This window comes from Eretmochelys imbricata, chromosome 8, assembly GCF_965152235.1.
Source record: "Eretmochelys imbricata isolate rEreImb1 chromosome 8, rEreImb1.hap1, whole genome shotgun sequence".
NCBI classification, from domain to species: domain Eukaryota; kingdom Metazoa; phylum Chordata; order Testudines; family Cheloniidae; genus Eretmochelys; species Eretmochelys imbricata.
Genome location: NC_135579.1, coordinates 16388368 through 16408233, shown reverse-complemented (window position 1 = coordinate 16408233; position 19866 = coordinate 16388368). Strand labels below are relative to the sequence as shown.

Genomic DNA, 19866 nt, shown 5'->3' with positions numbered 1-19866 from the left:
CATTTCCCCCACCAGATCAGTAGAATGCAAAGAGGAAGCTCACTAACAGAGATTGGAGGCAACTCATCTTAAAAACAAAGAAAAACAGAAACAACGTGTTTCACGTCTTGAACAGTTATCGTGATTAGCTTGTGTGGGCAATGTAAACAACATAAGCCAACAGTGCAGGAAGGATTAGCAATACCCCACTACTGCCTCATTTTCATTGTCAATTAAAGATCTTCAGAGACTGAAATGGCATGATCCCCAAGGGTTTCTTTTAAAAAAAACTGTTAGAAAGACTTCGGCGGTTTTTTAAATTACGGCATTTGCGCTGCAGATGCTGAAATGGAGAGGGAAGGTCTCTTTCTACTTTCTCCATCTCCCTTTCTTTCAGAAGCAGCAGGAGGCTAAGCCAGCCATCAATTTTTGAAACAATATCCCTGTTCTAAATCAAAGGCAAAAGAGAAGTGACACAAAAAATTCAGGACCAGCCAACAGAATGTAGAAAATTACCATCACCTTCAACTCCATTTGGAATATGTGTGGTATGGAGGAGCGACCAGAAAGTTGGGAGTCAGGAGGTCCCAAATTCTAATTGTGGCTCTGCAACTGATTCACTGCATGGCCTTGAGAAAGTCACTTCAGCATTCTGTTTCAGTTTCCACTTTTGTAAAACGAGAATACTCATCGACCTCCCACAGGACTTAAGGATTTGAGGCTTAGTTGGTTGAAGCCTACAAAATGGTCTGAACATATACAATATTATTTATATAGCCTGAGGGTTCCTTTCAAGGTGTTAAAGAGATTTCAGCAGCCATTCCAGATTTCATTCACAGTGATGAAAAGCTAAAAATCCTTCATGAGCACCAAATTTGCTCTAAATATAACTGAACTTAGTTGACTTTGCAGGTAAACTGAAAAACAAAAACAAAACCTAAAAAAAGTAAATCCAGTATCACACAGTGTAGATACCCACTCTGGCACAGAATTCTTTGGGCTATCTGAAATTCAGTTGCCATATCTGGTGTAAGAAACTTCTTTAGGTAGGAGGTTAGCTTCTTAAGTTTAGTCTTTAGGAAGTGTGCTATGATTCTGTTATATATATTTATTTATATGCGTCCTCGCCTGCAGGCACCGCCCACACACACCCCCTGCAGCTCCCATTGGCTATCAATGGAGAACTGCAGCCAATAGGAGCTTCGTGGGTGGTGCCCGCAGGCAAGGGCAGCACCCGGCGAAGCCATCTGCCCCAGCCCACCCCCAGGAGCCGCTACCTAACATACTGGCCACTTCCGGGAGCAGGGCGGGAGCCTGCCTTAGCCCTGCTGCGCACTGCTGCCACCCTGGAGCTGCTTGAGGTAAGTGGCGCTGGGACAGACCCCACACCCCAAACCCCTCCTGCACCCCAACCCCTTGCCCTGAGCCCCTTCCTGCACCCCAGACCCCTGACCCAGCCCTACATTCAATTTCCCCACCCAGACGAGGCCCTCAGGCCAAAAAGTTTGCCCACCCCTGTTCTACAGAATGCTAATCCTCAGGGGTTACCTCCCTGGAATCTTGCCCCTTCTCAGAGTCCTTAACTCCAGTCTATCTGCCGGCCTTGTGCCTGTAGATTGGCTCTCGCTGGGGCCCACCTATGCCATCTTCCATCAGGGTCAGGGTATAAACTCTCTCCCGAAGCTCATCTGCATTCTACAATCCAGAGAAGGACGACAGAGATCTTTCCCTCCAGTCCACTTCTAATCTGGGTTTCCCCTCTTTACAGAAACCACCCAGTACCGCCCACAACTCGGACCCATCTTTAATTGGGCTTGGCCCACCCTCCAACTATAACCAGGTGTGCCAATTGGCCTCTCACGCCCGCATGAGCCATCTCATCCCCTGTGTAGGTAAACACCCTTTCACACCCTGCCTGAGGCTGCTCAACTCAGTTCCTTCAGACTTCCAAGGGCCAGAAGGAATAAAGATGATCAAAAACTCAGTAAGATACCAGGGCCACATTACACACATACACTAAACAGATAACATGGGCATGCACATACACTCCTTAGTTTAGGCCTTGACAGCAGACCAGTTTTCCCAGCTATTCTCTAGTTCAGTGTTCTCTGAAGACTTAAGATCTGTTCTGCCGTGGAAGCATCACCAGTCATCTTTGTAACGTTATCATCCTATCACTGTGAACAGCCCACAAACACTGTGTTCAACTGATGCTTCCAGACATTATGTACCAGGAAACAATCAAATTCAGGTGGCCATGGTAACCCAGCATGGAACACAGGATTCTTCACCCTTTGGAAAGCACACCACTCTCTCTCTCTTCCCTTATCTCACATTGAGTGGCAGCACATCTTCTAGCCAGGAGTACAGACATCTAACCACCAATCTTTGCTCCTGAAAGAACAGAGGCAGTGATTTGAAAGTCAGATCCTTAATCTGTGCTTCTGTGAAGAGGTTATAGTGCTTACCTCTCCGTGAGGGGAGGTAAGAAGGAAGAGACAATTTGAAAGTTAAAGATTTTTTTAAAAAATTAAGTCTTTTCAGATCTGCCCGCAAGTCTTCCCACTCCCACCTCCCGCCAACATTTGTGGTTTTATGTATTGTGGTATGACTAGCCACAACAGAAGAAGCTGTTGAGTGATTAATGGGTTATACAGCAAAACTGGCTCTCTGCAAATGCAGTCAAATGTATAAGAATGTAAGTGAGAGGGAGGGGCTTGGATATTTTTCTCTCTATCACCACTTCCAGTTACAGGACTCTGAGGCAACACTTCCAATAGGCGGCAAACACGTTTTACTCTGAAGTGTTTGTAAATCCTTAGCTTTCAGGCTTGCTATTAAAAATACTGTCCTGCACTGCAGGAGAGCCATATGAAAGGCTCTAACAAGAGCTGGATGCACCTGACTCTAGAAGTCTTGAGAAACAAAAGTGTTTCTTTGAACAAAGGGGGCTCTGCAGCTGAACAGGTATTATTTTAAACTCTTTCCTCTAAAGTACTTGAGGTTTTCCATTAGTTTACATTTTATGCTTGGCTTCCCTCCATCTCCTGCCTTGAAATCAGACAGGCTCTTTTGGTACCAGTGTCACTTGCTAGTGCCTGGCAGAGACATGGGTATATGACAGCCTGGAACATATTTCACCATTTGATTTTTACCAGAAAGCACCTGTGGTTTTAAAACTATCACTTTTTACTTGATCTGTTCAACTCCTTCACTACTCCCCAGAGCCTGGGTGCCTTCTCAAATTCCAGGAGGAAGGAAGATCAGTAAACAAACATTCAGCAGCTAGTTTCAGCAATCTGTGGCTCACTCGTGTATTGCACAGATACCGCTTCATCTGGAGCTCTGGGGTTTTAGAGACATTTCCACAGAATTTTCCATGCTCACCTCCACCTGCTGCACAGGTGATGGTGAGATGTCCAGACTGAAAACCTGTTTACTTTGGGGTGGGGGGGTTGCTGTTAGTGGTGTGTGGACAGTGGGCTACTCAGCGCAATCAGAGATGATGTGCAACTCTATAAACTAGCCCTGAAAAGACATTCAGCAGCAAAATCCCTTAATCAAAGACTCCTCTTGGCTGGACCTCAGTTACCTCAGATTCTATTCAGAAAGAGAACCCTGCTTCAAGCTAGGTTAATTGAAAGGGGTTTTAGAGAGAAAGAATTCCTGATAGATGAGGTAGTATCTTTTATTGGACCAACTTCTGCTGCTGAGAGAAGTTTTCAAGCCATACAGAGCTCTTCTTCAGGTAAGGTAAGAGTCATTCCTGGGCAGGAAAAAAAAAAAAAAAAACACAACAACAACGTTATCATCATTCCCCATAAGACCCCAACAAACAGGGAGGGAAGCCTTGGTCAGTGTCAAAACACTAACTACCTGTTCTCACTTCCCTTCCTGACTTAGGCCAGGTCTACACTATAAACATACATCAGTATAACTACGTTGTTCAGAGGTGTGAAAAATCCACCCCTCTGAGCAACGCAGTTACACCAACCTAGCCCACAGTGTAGACAGGCAAGCTTCTCCCATTGATATAGCTACCTCCTCTCGCAGAGGTAGATTAACCCTGCCAATGGGAGAAGCTCTCCTGTTAACCTAATAGCATCTTCAGTGAAGCACTGCAGTTTCTTAAATGTAGTTCTTCCCTTAACCAACGGAATACTTTAAAATGGAATACTTTAAAAAGGCATAATACCACCAATTAAGGGGAAGGAAGGAAGGGAAATATTACACACAAACTCTCAAAAAAATTAATTTTGTCAGTCAAATAATCATCGTCTATTATAGGGTGATCAGTAAGGCAACACTATATCTGATTTCTTGGAGGCAGGAGAATATGAAAAGAAATTAGGGGGGACGGGGACACCAAACGAAACAGATCATCACATTTCATTTTACACAAATACTGTATAGTAATAAAGAAACCATACTCTTAGAGACTTGTCCGGTTGAAAGTTAGACATTTTCTTACTACTACTAACTGATTCCTAAACCTGTGGAAAAATTACTCAACTTGAACAATGGAAAGAGACCAGCATATTTCACTTTAATTTCTAGCCAGTTTCACTTTGATTCTCATGCACTAGTTGTGATTAATGCTGCAACCCTGCAGGCGATTTTTTTAAGTCATGGACATCTTTGATTGGATAAAAGCTTAGCTGTGGTGGTGGGAGAGGAGCAATTTAAAAATGAACCTCAATCTTGTGATATTTGATCGGGGGGGGGGGGTGGAGCGGGAGAGAAAAGAACGTAACACATAAGTCAAGCACTCTGCATTTAAGTAAGCATTAGCAAAAGAGTCGCAAAACGACAGGCTTCACTTCTGAGCACATCTGTGAAAGTGGATTTGTTTCAGGTGTGGAGTCATGTCTCTGCCTGAAGCAGCAGATAAGCAGTCTTCTGTTCAGGTATGCCTGCCCCCCTATCGCCTTGGGAGGTCACTCACACTAGAAGGATCAGCTGCTATTTGGGTGGCATAGAAAAACAACTGAACTGCACGGGGGGGGGGGGGAAGACAGCCCAAGATTAGTCGGGGAAGAAAGCTGGTTAACTCCTATAGCTGTACAGAACTGGTCAGGAGGTGAGGGACAGACCAAAAATGGGGAGGAGGCAGGAGGGAAAAGATCGTAAGATGCCTGTCTAAAAGGTCATTTAAAATAGTCACTGCTCTCAAGAGCCCAATCAGCTCGTTTCTAATCACAAGGGCCAGGAACTCTCGGAGTCTCACATCCTGCTTGCAGTTTACAGAAGAGACTCTGCAGAGGTTTCCAGGCCCCATTGGGGATGCTGAACCCGGAGGGAGTCCTGCACAGCACATTTGAGCAGGTCAGGCTAACTGCTCTCTTCTCATTATGGCCCATTCTTGGCATAGTTTTCTTCTCTGTCAAGTGAAATATAAAAACAGACGCCTTTCATATGCACGATCACACCTCTCCTACTACAACAGTGCCAACACTCCTGCTGACCCAGGGCAAGGGACCACAAGAATGTTACAAACAGGGCAGGCAGAATGAAGATAATCCCTGAATACCCAAGGGATTCCTGACAAGCCTGAAAGAGAAAAGGAGACACATACAAGGCAAAGTAGTGGTCAAAACAGGGGTTCACTTCCCAGTGAGTATCTCAGTCCCCACAGTTCTAGGCCACTAAAGAGAAGTATTACACCTCATACTGGGACAGATGGGTGCAAGAACAGCTGCTGTCCTGATTTCAATTAACTGTATGTGCTTGTATGCAACAGGGTCAGGCCTACAGGCTGCCACCGGGCAACTCCACATACCTATGGGGATTTCAGCTGAAGAGCATCTGTTCCACACCAGCCCAAAGTTTACAAGCGCTCAAGCAGAGTGCCCTGCCAGAAGACTAATTAAAAGGATGCACTCTGTTTAAAGACTGGAAGGCAACTGGATTTCTTTAGACAGACCTCTAATGAAGCCTATTTGGAGAGTGATCAGTACTATTGCCCCAGAAGTTGTAGACAAGAGGGAGGAAGAGGTATGCCAATATCACAGATCTCATGCCTAGGGTACATACCTGCTCCCAGACCCATAACAAGAGCAAGACAAATGGAAACAAAGGATTTGTACTCCGGTTCAGCACCAGCATGGACTCAAGGTATGGTTTCCTACAAGTTCCTAGTGAAGGAGAAGGAAGTATGGACAAGCCAACCAACATTATTGTGTCCTGGTTTCCCAGCAAGAACAACTTCAGCAGGACCAGCTAAATAACCATATTGGCAGGCACCTTTTTACTTCTTTGGAAACCCCTTAGCCCCTCACCCAAAGGGAAATGCGACAGCTACAATTCAGTGTAAGCAGCAACATATCCTCTATTGGTTTCAACCCAAATGAATAGGAACTAGAAGATAATGTTTCCCTGCAGCCAGGAGCCACGCAGCATCAAAGAGATTCAACTGCTTGTCTTCACACAGTCCTGAGTTGAGGGCCCCGAGCCCAGCAAGGAATGTGCTTTGGTGGCTCCCACAATGGGAGAAAGCAAAAGGATATGATAGGCCCTGCGACATTTCCAGCCCAACAGGACTTCCAGGGCAGGCTTGCAGTCTCTCAGGATTTGGAACCATGATAACAGCCATGTGCTCAGAACCACTTCCTGTTTGCCAGTTTCCAGCAGTCAACCCATACCATCAGATCAGCCAATGTTGGTTGGTTTTTTTTCACCTTCCTCACAGCACAACCTAGGAGCTGGGTTTTAGGCAACCAGAGGGCTGGAACTCTCCCCATCCCAGGACATACAGTCTGCACTTAAATGAGTCTGTTTATTTGTCGCAACTTTTGGCAGGTGCTCAGTGCAAGAACTTGGTGAGTTAGACTCCAATTCCAAAAAGATAACATAGTGGGCATCCCGAGGGCATCTCCTTACGAGCTGAGGGCATTGTGTCTAAATCCCTGGGGAAAAATTCAAACTGGAGAGAGGGGGGAGGGGAGGAGGAGGGAGTGCCCCGCCATTGCACTTGATGGCGGTCAAGGTCCCCTCTTGCCTCAACCCCCAAAAGGGGAAGGGATGTTAGCAGGTGAGTGGAGGCACCCAGAGACCCTCCTAGTGTGATGACTAGCTCCCCCAATGGTGGAAGCCCCCAAAAATTGGCAAATGATCAATGGGTGTGAGTGACTGCATGGGGCTGTTCTCTGATGGGAACCTTGGAAGTAATTTAACTAATACAAGTTGCAGCCTAGTTAAAATCCATACCACGCGTCCTCACCTTCTTCCACGCAGTGGGCACACCATAGCCTGTCTGATTCTTGGAATCCATGCTTGTTAGTCACAGGAGAGAATGAGGCCTTGGCTACACAAGGAGTTTTGCCACTAAAATTCCACATTGCGCCTAGCGCGCCTGGGTCAGCTCCACTGGGGGAACAGCAGCAGGAGCTCCGGCATGGCCAAGGCTCCAAGCCGCACTGGCATTTCAGAGTTGCTCTGAGCAGGATTAGGCAACATGGTGATAAGTTTCCAAAAGCACCTCAGTGTCTTAACTTTTGAAAATGCTACCCATGGTGCTTAAGTCTGGGATTTTCAAGGAGTGTGAGGGTTAGGTGCCCAACTGCCAGTAGATTTCAGTGGATCTTGGGGGGCATGGATCAGCATTCACATCACACTCCCAGTCAGTACCCAGACCAAGCCAGGGAAGCTAATGATCCAACAAGCCAACCAAATTTGGTGATGAATCCCGGTCACATGCCACCTGAGGCACATTGCACATATGCTGAGAAGTGGGTCTTGGGCACCTAATTCCCTTAGGCACCTTTGAAAATCCCAGTGTAGAACTCCAACAGCGGCTGACTAGCTACTCTAGCACCCCACTATTCTTTCAGCAGCAGAAAATGGGAAGAGGGGAATAACCCAGTTTAGATCTAGTAAGAGAGGGAATAATAATGAGGATAAAAGTTGAAATGAATGGGACAGCTCCCACAATGGGCAAAACAGAGAGGTAAGTGGGGTGAAGCGATTTACTATCCTCTTTGCACTGCACTAGGCCTGGTAATTAACAAGCCTCCTGCTGTTCTCACATTGATTTCCAGCCTCTCCTGAAGGGAAGTAGATTCATTTTCTCTTTTCAAGCAGGGGAAACTTAAAACTTGCCTTCCTGGAAGAAAGGTAGTCGGAATTCAGTTTTATTCACTAGAATTCACCCTGCAGGACAGGAGGAGTTAAAATTCCAAGGCTAACTCTGGGCCACAGCAACAGGTTCAGAGTTGTTCCCAGCTATGTACATTTATGCTTGATGCTTTAGGGCATGAACCTCAGGGCATGTCTTCACTAGCCATGTTAAAGCGCTGCCATGGCAGTGCTTTAAAAGTGGCTGTGGAGTCGCTCCCCCAGCGCTGTAAACAAAAACAAGACACAAAAACCAACACACCACCCCCACGAGAGGAGTAGCTATCAGCACTGGGAACATGGCTGCCAGCGCTGGTGCACTGTCTACACTGCCACTTTGCAGCGCTAAAACCTGCATCGCTGGGGGGGGGTGGGGGGGAGGGAGTTTCACACCCCGAGCAAGAAAGTTGCAGTACTGTAAAGTGCCAGTATAAACAAGGCCTCAGTCTCCAAAGAACACCACTCAAAACATCACCCCAGATGAAACGAGGCTAGGCGTGGAACTCAAGCCCCAATCGCGGAGGTGAAGACTAAAATTTCACAGCAGTTCACCTGCGAACAGCAGATAACAGTGCTGCTTGCAAAACAGCTATTGCGTCACTCACCAGTCTGTGGACACAAAACACATACACACGCTATATACCCTGCAGCAGCGTTTACCTGCTGACATTTAACGTGCTAGTGATCAAGGGAGCGGGCTAGCATGGTGGCCTAGAGACAGCACTCAGCACTATGAAAAAGGACACCCCGGCTGGGCTGTAAGCTCTACTGCAGCGAGAGTAAACCCCAAACTTCTGTACTGTACCAAATTAGGCAAAAACCTGCATGTGGACAAGAAAGCATTAGACATAGCGTGCAAGTGATCAGGGAGCATCCAGTGAGCCAGAACAAAAAAAAAAAAAAAAAAAACACACAGTTAAGTCAGAAAGGAGCAAAAAACAGAAGTATTTTGATGCAAAAAACAGAGTCTCTTGGATGCTGCTATAGCACCTAGCCCTTAGGTAAACATGCAAGAAGCTTGAGCGGTCAAAAATTGTATCCTGCTTTAAAAAAAAAAAAGGCATCATGCTGTTACTGAGGGATCTGCTGCCATTTCACTAAACTAAATACAAATGCAGCTCGAGAGCAGATGTGTTCACACACAGAGTCATTCTTCCCCTTTTGACCTGAAATATGTGGGGTAAAGCAGCTTCCTTTGCAAAAGACGAGGCTTCCTTATATTCTCCATGGCAGGGGGAGCCTTAGAAAGATCTGAGGGTTCCCAGTAGCTGTTTGGTACCTCTCCATGGGACTGGATTTTTTTATTATTATTATTACTTTTGAAGACAACTGTTTAGAAGGACTTGAGAGAGATTCATCTTGTCTCTCGAATATCCTGGGGCCAAGATGGCTACCACTACACTTCATAGAAGAAATCCCGTTTGGATTCTGGTTTATCACCTACTGCAGCCAATATGTGTAATACATCACATTAAAAAAAACCTGTTCTGAATAATTCCCCAACACCCACCCCACCCCCAACTCCTCCTACTGCACCTTAGTGTTGCAAGGGCAGGAGATATGGGATCAAACAAACATTGCGCACTTCAGTAGCACCTTCCGTCTTAAAGTGCTTTATAAACCTCTATGAATCAAGCCTCAGCCTCTTTGGGCTGCAGCCCCACATTTACAGAGAAAAACCGAGGCAGACAGATATGATCTGACCTGACCTGCCCAAGGTCTCTCAAGAAGCCTCTGGCAGAGGTAGGACTAAAACCCACATCTCCTTGTTTCTAGTGTTGTGTTTCCCAGCTACATCTGCTCAAAGTTTCTGCACTTTTTCTTGGAGAACTAGCTCTAACCTGACAAATCCAGCAATTTCCCCTCCACCAAAATAAAAAATAAATTAGCCACTGTCTTAGAGCCAAAATTAAACTCTTTCTACACCCTCCTCTTCCTCCCCTTCCCCCATGGAAGATTGTAACACCAACATTTAAGGGAATACTAGGCTCAAGGGAAGTGATCCTGGCCATGACCTGAGCTTCCTAATCCAGCCACCACGTTTCAGACTCAGCCAGAGAAGGCACAAAGGGGAACAGGGGGTTGAAGATCACCACACAGCTTTGCCGTGTAACCTGCATCACCTCCACAAGAGCCCACCATTTCCACCCTTTACAGTTCATTATTAACATCACTTTCGATCTTAGCATTTGCAAGACTTTCTGAATAATTTATGCATGGTGTCGCAGAGAGGGACATATTTTGATGAAAACCAGGCCACTGAACCTATCAGGAAGAAATAAATGGAGACAGTGGAAACAGAGTCAGATCCTCCCTTACTTAAAAAAAGGAAAGCCAAGATATAAGAAAATCCTCACTACAGAAATGGGCCCCAAGCACTGCAGGATTTTTAATGAGCTTAGTCTTCCGCAAAAGCTACGTTTTTTTTATTTTTAAGCCACATGCATTCAAACACTAGCGTCCTTCTGTGCTTTTAAACAACATGGTGAAAATAGTGCAACCCCAGGAAAGCTGATCACAGAATCCATAAGATAAATTTTCGTTTAAAAACAAAAACAATCTGGATTTATGGTGAGTGAGAAAACTTAATTATACCCATTTAAATAATCTTTCCTGATTAGATAGACAGATACAATGCTTAACACTGCTGATTTTAAGCAGCTGGATGTGTAATGAGACTTGCTGAGCAAACCTGGAGTGGAAAACAGTTCTTGCCAAGGGCTACCTTGTGGCCTACATACGAGTCATAAATTTGCAAGGAATATACCCCTCTGTACTTGGGGCTTAACCTTTTCAGTCATACAGGCCAATCAGTCACAACTGTTCAAGCAATGCTGGCAAAAATCTTCCACACTTCTAATCTCATTGGACTGCAGGTGAGGGGGGCAGAAATTAGGAGACTACAACAAAACACTGCATAGATACTCAACCCTGGTCATTTATCACCATCAAAGAGCCAACCCTTCACACATATCCTGTGTCTAAACTGAAGTGAAGAAGATATGAAACAGCCAACAGAAAGGGAAAGAATGTAAAGATGATACTCTCAAGCAGATATTTAAATAGCTAGTTTTACTACATCACTTGCACTAAAAGATCTTGTACTTAACCCCCACATCCACTCCTTTTACTAGCTTAGTAGATTTTTCCCAAATTGATCAGGTTGGTTGCCGTTCTCATCCAAATTTGTTTCACAGCTCCTCACACACTCATTGCAGCGGCAGGTAACGGAAGGAAAAACAAAACCACCATAGAGTCAGGAGTTTTAAGGCCAGAAGGAACCACTCGATCATCTAGACTGACCTCCTGTATATTACTGGCCACCAACACCAGCATACTAAACCCAACAACAGAAATGAGACCCATAGGAGACTAGACTATTACGTCTCTCCAAGCCTGTGTGGTGGCACATCATGATTGATGCTATGCAGAGACTTTTCTGTAGGTCTTACAACTGAGTGCTTAACAAGCCAAAAGGAAATTTACTACCTTAAGATATAAAAAACAGTTAGGTCCTAAGCATCCTCCTACTTCACTTTTCTTTGCAAATAAAGAGTGAGTTTGTTGATTATGAGAGTCAGACACTAACATCAATAGATATATCCAGATACAGACTTCGGCAAGTTCTACCCCAGGCCACCCCAACGGTTCTGCCAGACACCTCAGGATTCCTCCACAATGATTTAGTGAACAGTTGTGGACAAAACAACTGAGTGGTCTCAGTAGGACCAATCCTGCAAGATGCAGGGCACCAGTTCTTTCTGACGTCATGGGGCTTTCCACATTGAAGAACAAAGTTAAAAGGGCCAAATTCTGTTCTCTGTCACACCACTGGAATCAATGGATTTACTACAGATTTACATCAGTGTAACAGAGCAGGATCTAATTTACTTTAAGCCATTTTGACAGCCAATGTTTGGGACAGGCAGAGAAGAATACAAGCAAGGAAGAAAATACACATTCTGGAGCTGCTACCCTTTAAAACTTTTTGCAAACAAGCCTGCTGCAATAGCTTCGATTAGTCTAGTCCTGCACCATGGTTGTGTGAAATGCATTTTTAATTGTGACCCAATTCAGAATCACCTTGCCTCTAGTGCACTAAACCTTTTGCCTCTAATCAGGGGTTCTGTGGTGCACTTGCTCTGTATTTGGAAGCATTCCAGTGAAAGTGTTTTACAGAAGGTGCTTTTGGGGAATTCATACATCTCAATATTCTGTCACTATGAGATGACGTTTCCCCCACGATCACCACCACGTCCTTCTGTTCTTGACTTTTCCTTTTAAAAACTTTCCCAACCCATTTTAAAAAAATATAAAATAAAATAAACCTGAAATTCTATTCTTGAAAAAGGTCCATACAGAGAAAAACAAACAGTCACTGCCTTAGCTAAACTGATGTTTCAGTACAAAAATATTCACCTAATATAAAGGGGTTGTTACTTTGCATGGCATTCACAAGACAAACAGGATTCACATGCACTCTCCAACTAACAGGTGTGACTCTGTCACACTGCCTCATGGAAGAAGTCTTAGTACTTGTCTACACTGGCACTTAACAGCACTGCAACTTTCTCACTCAGAGGTGTGAAAAAAACACCCCCCTGAGCGCCGCAAGTTTCAGTGCCGTAAAGCACCAGTGCAGACAATGCACCAGCACTGGGAGCTGCGCCTCTCGTGGGTGTTTTTTAAAAAAAAAAAAAAAAAAAAAAAAAAAAAAAAAGGAGCGCTGGGAGAGCTGTCTCCCAGCGCTCGGCCGTGACTACACAAGCCACGTTAAAGCACTCCCACGGCAGCACTTTAGCATCGCCAGTGTAGACTAGCCCTTAATTCTACCTTTAATGCAATTACACATGAGAAAGGGCCACAGAATCAGGGCCATTTTCTGAACGATATACACCTTTTAAAAGACATACAAATACAATTTAGGGGTAAATGCTCAGACTTTAACTCTCCTAGACTATTAGGAATAGAAAGTCATATCACTATTATTGTTTTTTCCATAGCGCCTACAAGCTCTAATCATGGACCATTCTTCTAGGTTCCATACACACAGCACAAAATCACCTTTAAAGTGCCACAGTAAGTGTAAAACACTGCAGTCTTATTAATGCAAGCAGTAGAGTTTGACATTGTTATTAAAAAGCCAATATAAAAATGTCCTAAATAGAATGTCTAGGAAGTTACTTAGCATTACTGGATATTAGCAATCTCCAGACCAGAATCAGACGAACCAACACGTTTTTGCAAATTCGCAAGAAAACTTATAAAAAGGAACTCATTCATTGCAATAGGGTGGGGTTTTTTTTGTTGTTTTTGTTTTTTTTTTTAAAAAAAAACACACACACACACACACTTACCAAACCCATCCCAAGACTGGAACCCTTATTTGCTGAAAATAGAGAATTAAAATGGTCACAGACAGACAGACATATAGAACAAAGAAATGTATCCTAACTGCGTATTAAAACAAATCAGGAAGATATTAACAAACTCTCTCTCTTTTAACCACGATTTGAGGACTTCAATAGCTCAGACACAGGCGAGAGAGAGGTTTTTCGCAGGAGTGGGTGGGTGAGATTCTGTGGCCTGCATTGTGCAGGAGGTCGGACTAGATGATCATAATGGTCCCTTCTGACCTTAGTATCTATGAATCTATGATGTGTATTCACATGGGCTACATGTTTTAAGCTGATTACGCTGCTTTATACTCATATGTTCGTTTAAGAAAACGCAAAGGACATCTACACTGCAAAGAAAAACCCTTGGCACAGAGTCTCGGAGCCCAGGTCACTTGACTCGGGCTTGCAGGGCTCTGGCCGCAGGACTAAAAATATTTCAGTGCAGACATTCCCAGGTTGGAGCCTGGGGTCCAAGACCCTCCTCCCTTGCCAGCTATCAGAGCCCAGTCTCCAGCCCAAGATGGTACATCTATAGTGCTATCAACCGGGGCTCTCAGATTCACTGCTGGGGGTTTTTCTTTGCACTGTAGACATACCCACACAGAATGAGTCTGCTTTTAGACGAGGAAGACAGTATGCGTGTTAACCAGCTCTCACATTCCTTATATCCCTCTTTTCACAGGAGATTACTTAACTTTCAGTTCATATTCCTCCGAACAAACCATTTTTTCCAAAACTTTTCACTGAACGTCCATTAAGCTATTTTAAGAACTGCACCACAACAATGTTCATACCCTCTATGTATTATGGCTGAAGAGTATGGTCCATATTGTAATTTAGATTAGTGGGGCAAAGAATGCATCTCTCAGGTACACCCAGGAGTAACAGAGATCAGAATACAGATCTACCTTCCTAGAACACCAACATAAAGAAAAAGAAATGCTACAGACCACAGTACTGTAAGCACTGATTGCATCATAGCAATTAGAGACAGAAAGGTTTCAGAGTAGCAACCCTGTTAGTCTGCATTCGCAAAAAGAAAAGGAGTACTAGTGGCACCTTAGAGACTAACCAATTTATTTGAGGATAAGCTTTCGTGAGCTACAGCTCACTTCATCAGATGCATCGGATGAAGTGAACTGCAGCTCACGAAAGCTTATGCTCAAATAAATTGGTTAGTCTAAGGTGCCACTAGTACTCCTTTTCTTTTTTAGAGACAGAAAGACACTTATTGAAGTACCCAATCTGTCCCTCTGAAAATACAGTATGTGACACCCTCCCTTCCTTCTCTTCCCCCAATAGAGTTCATTTCAGTTATTACACAGCACACTTGATTTTAGCCAAAAGGCCAACACAATAGTTCTATTACTCCTAAAGTTTTCACTTCAGTAACAGATCAAGCTGATCATTACTCAGGCAAATTCAGAACAGGATTGCTCAGAGAAGTCAGTCGTCTATCCTGTCAGAAAATAGCTTGTTGCGGTAATAAGCCAAGAGAAATTCAATGCAGTCCATTCTAACCCTTCCATCTCACACAATATGCCTGCTAGCGTGATGCTGTTAATAGCCGTTACTCATATGGGTCTGATTCAAGGCCCAGCAAAGTCAATGCAAAGACTCCCCTCGACTTTCCTATTGAAGTCACTTGGAGTTTTTGCCACCATCTTATTCAGGGCCAGGATTTCATCAAAGATGTTTATTGAAATGACGGTAGGAAAAAAAAAACTGAGTCATAAACCGTTCTTTCCTTCGAAGAAACCAATACACTTTCTTCCACCACAATTTATATAAAGTTCCAAAGTCTTCCTATCACCAGGCAACGTTGTAACTCATCCTTGTCGCTGCTGGACCGGAATCATCCTAGCTGTCTTGGATATATGGAAAGTGACACAGATTTCAAGAATTAATAGCTAAGAACACACAAGGGCAACTGCAGCGTCTTACCACATACACAGATGCCACTAAAGAAATGCAAGTCACATTAATTCAGGGTAGCATAAAAATATTTGTCATAAAGCCCGATCCTGGCAAGAAGACAGAAAGCATTCCTAGATCAGTCTTTCCTTAAAAAGGAATTCACTAGAACTAGACTTTGATTAATCCAGAGAAATTTCAAATGTATGTTCCACTATTGTACTGGAAAGAGATACGTTGGCTTCAAAAACACACCACTTGTAGATGGCTTATCCCCAAACAACATGCTGATACTCAGCAGGAAAAGGGTCTCTTATGATGCCACAGAATTAAACATGCTGCTGTAATACATCAGGTCTGCAAACGAGCAAATTTGTGAATGCTTATTCTTTGATAGCCAGTCACCCAAAGTGTAAAGAAGTTCAAAGGGGAATCCTGAAACACAGAACCTCTGTGGTGAGATTATAAGTGTAAAGGACCTAAACACCTGTAGGCTCAGAATTTCACCTGAGGGGGAAAAGAGTACAAATAAAACCCCAACAGCTGCACTCAGCATTTATGAGGAACCCTCCAATGACAAACCAGAATGTAGGAACCCTGGATAGGAATGTCACCTGTCCTGATTTTCAGTGGGTAACCCTATCTGTGTTTTAGAATCCCAAAATAACTCGAGGCATACAAAATACCATGCTGTAGTGTCCAGATGTGAGAACATGGCAGCATCATGATGCTGTTGCAAATGAATTTGTTCTGCAGGAACCACAGCCATGGAGAAAGGTTTAGTCTCTCTCCTCCCACCCTCTTCCTTTTGTTTAAAAAAAAATAATCAAATTATAAAAATAAATCAAAAATGGGAGTACATTTAGGTTACAAGATACTTTGACAATATGCTTTTAAGAGAGAGCAATAGAGACATTAGCCAGAGGAAATATCCATAATTTAGTATAATTTCACTCTCTACAGTGAAAAGGAATCTGTATAGGGGAGATTACATTAAGAATATAGCACCTCCAAGACCATATTTAACATGATTTACTCCTACCCGGGTAGATAAAAATCTAACCACGTCACACCTATATTAATCAGGGCTGTAACATGATTCAATAACACAATTACACCCATTGGGTCCCAACTACACAAGCAAATCTAAGCTTGAAATATATGATAGAGCAGGGTGGGGAAGCTAGGATATGTAAAACACTATCCCTACAATATTTATATTGTAACTGGGACACCTTGTGTTTTCAATGCTGGAGAAAATTAATCTGAGGATCGCATCTCGATTCTGTCCACTTACAAAATAAAAAATAAATGCTAGGATAAGTTAATAGTCTTAACCTACAACCTAATTTTACAAGAAATTGTTTCCCTATTACAAAAATCACCACTTCAGTTTCCACAAACTGCTTTGGGCAGAGGGAGGAATAGGACCCAGTGCTGGGACAGGCCAGTCTTTGGGGGTGAGGGATAGCTCAGTGGTTTGAGCATTGGCCTGCTAAACCCAGGGTTGTGAGTCCAATCCTTAAGGGGGCCATTTAGGGATCTGGGGCAAAAATTGGGGATTGGTCCTGCTTTGAGCGGGGGGGTTGGACTAGATGACCTCCTGAAGTCCCTTCCAACCCTGATATTCTATGATAGGTCAAGTGTGAGATAAATCAGTAATTGTACAAAAACCATGTGTATGAACAGCTGACTGCATAATGCAAGGCAGCAGGTATTGTTACCAGTCTCTTTCAAGAGATGGATTTCATTACTGAATCCACACTTCACCATATAACGACATGTATTTTTTAAAAAAAGAAAAGGAGTACTTGTGGCACCTTAGAGACTAACCAATTTATTTGAGCATGAGCTTTCGTGAGCTACAGCTCACTTCATCGGATGCTCATGCTCAAATAAATTGGTTAGTCTCTAAGGTGCCACAAGTACTCCTTTTCTTTTTGCGAATACAGACTAACACGGCTGTTACTCTGAAACCTATTTTTTAAAAGTAATATTCATGCAGATTTAGAATTCAAAAGCAGGTGCCAACACTTTTCCTTATGGCAGGCAAGAGATTCATCACTCAGCTTTTCAGATGTGTATTACAGGGTTTCCCTGTGTGTTTGCATGCCCTATGGAACTCTGAAAACTTTGCTAAGAATGCCTGCATTACCATTAATAAGAACTGCTCACAAATGTATTCCTCCTGAACGAATGGGAGAACAGACAGACTAAAAACAGCTTAATTTAACACCATTAGCTACTTTCTAAGAGAAAACAGGAAAAGGACACACAGTAGTGTACAGCTCTTCCATTTTAGTTTAGAAACAATGACAACCAAAAGTAACACTAATAATCAGCTTTGAGAGAAGCTCTGTATCTAGTGAACTGTCTTTTACTGCAGTCATATACGTAAGCCACACTTCAAGTCATGAGGAGCAATGTTGCAGATAAGGTACAACATCCACACTGAGAGGAGTTAAACATTGCTAGTATTTATGAACCATGACCAAGTGGCATTTAGCCTAAAGATGTAGAGTCATGGGGATTTCGAAGCTATATTACAGATTCACTTTATCAGAGAGGAGTAGACTATACAATTCTACCACCACAAGGGTTGGATTTTTTTCTTCTTGAGGGACAGAATTTAGAACCAAAAAAGGGATATTCATCATTGTTTGTGTGTTTACTTTCCTGATTATTCAACTGGCAACATCTTCTGGAGAGGAGGCAATTGTCCTCCCATCCCCTCTCCCACTCTATTACAAGAAATTGAATAAAGAATTTCAAACAGAAGAGAGACAGCTCTGCTAAGAGCTAAAGCAGTAAGGAAAGACAAGTGCTGCTACCTTTTAAATAACTAGGTAAATAATGCACCTACAAAAACCATAACCCCTCCCCTTTCCGAGAAGCTGCCTTCACGTGGCCTTTCCCAGTAGAAATATGCTAGGACTTTCAGAAGGAGAAGGGAAAAGTCATTAAAGACCAACCCATTTTTATTTACATACCAAAAGGTGAAAGCCAGATAATTTACAGCTTGCCTGCAGGACTGCATTTTGGAAGACACCCCCAAGACAATCTTCCCCCAACACCTGCGCACCACACCCCAACCAAGACTGCCCAGAGACACATCTGTTACTAATTAAGCTATAGTACAACTGTTGAAAAACAATAAGGTATTAGCATGAAAGCGATCATACAAGATTAATACTTAGCTCCTATTTTTCCCCACAGCTTCCTGCTTCTACATCCAATACCCTTCCCAGACGCTCGTATCTGTCAGCCAGTGCCGCCCTTTATTCCACTATGCAAAGGTAACCCGGGTGGCACTGGGTCAGTTACATGCGATTCGGGATTCCTTATCAGGTTTAAGCCACCATCATTCCTTCCCCCTGCCCTTCAGGCTTCTGACACGCTGTCACTTACTCTTGAGTGCTGCAATGAGCGACTTCCCATCTTTGATCAGCTCCTTGATGAATTTGTTGGTCTTGTCCAGCTCAGCTTCGTGAGATTTCAGCGTCTCTCGGAACTGGGGGCTGTCCAAGCAGCAGTCACTAAATTCCAAAGCAGGTAGTCCCATGGTTTCCTCACACACCCCTCCAACAACCCTTTAAAAAAAAACTTAAAGAAGGAATTCCCACGAGTGCAACCAAATAAAAAAAATACACGTATATGTTCTTAGTCTATTTGAAAAGAAAACGAAACTTTATCCACAGACGAGCACGCCTCTCCTCCCAATTGGTCACAGATTTCCAGGCACCTTAGAGGGAGGGAGGGGAATCAATTAATTAAAAATAATAAGCAGGTCAGAGGAGTTAATGAGGCTCAGGGTCTGCACTGGGATCCGCCTCAGATGCCAGGGGGTGGGAACAGGAGCAGCAAAGAGGAGGGGGCTCGTGCTGCAGTAGCAGCAGCTGCCGCTGCCTGGGGACTGCTCATGGCGAGAACTTCCACACACGCTGCAAACCCCAGGGTGCCTCCGCCGCTGTCTCCCAGCCCATTCAATGCTGCTTGCTACCTAAAGTTCCCCAGGCTGGGGGAGAAGCAAGGAGCCCAGCGGCCTCACTCGGCGGCAGCAGCTGCTGGTCAGCCCAGCCAGCCCTGATGGCATCCGGGACCAATCGGGACGCTTCCCTTCCCCGTTGGAACGTTGTGTATCATTTTTCCGAACGCGCTTCCCATCAGAACGTCCGGGTATCTTTTTTCTTCGAACGCGAGGCCTCCTCTTGCGCAGCCGGAGCCAATCGGCGCAAGAGCTGCTGGGGGCAGGCAGGGGAGAGGGAGGAGGGATGCCCCAGCGATGATAGAACAGGCGAGGGGGGCGTGGCCAGGCCTGTGTCAAGTCGCATGAAGAAGGAGAAGGAACCCCCACCGCCTCTTAAAGGAATACCGTTGCTACCGAGACCGCAGAAGGCATGGGGGAGGTGCTGGGACAAGAACAGGGGTTACTCAAGGACATTCCTCTGAAATCTGTTGCTAC

The 19866-nt window shown here is 44.1% G+C and overlaps 1 protein-coding gene across 3 annotated transcripts in view; it reads right to left on the bottom strand.

Annotated features, from left to right (window-relative positions):
- Positions 1-19611, bottom strand: part of ARHGAP26 (Rho GTPase activating protein 26) — a 317439-nt gene extending 297828 nt beyond the window's left edge. For 2 of the 3 annotated variants that reach the window (XR_013346871.1, XM_077824357.1), the window contains exon 1: positions 18813-19611. Coding sequence is in view for 2 of the 3 variants with exons in the window: in XM_077824357.1 (XP_077680483.1) it covers positions 18813-18966 (154 nt within the window). In the remaining variant the exon portion in view is untranslated. The remainder of the gene's footprint in view (positions 1-18812) is intronic. The other variant, XM_077824358.1, reaches the window with a different exon arrangement.
- Between the last annotated feature and the right edge of the window lie 255 nt (positions 19612-19866).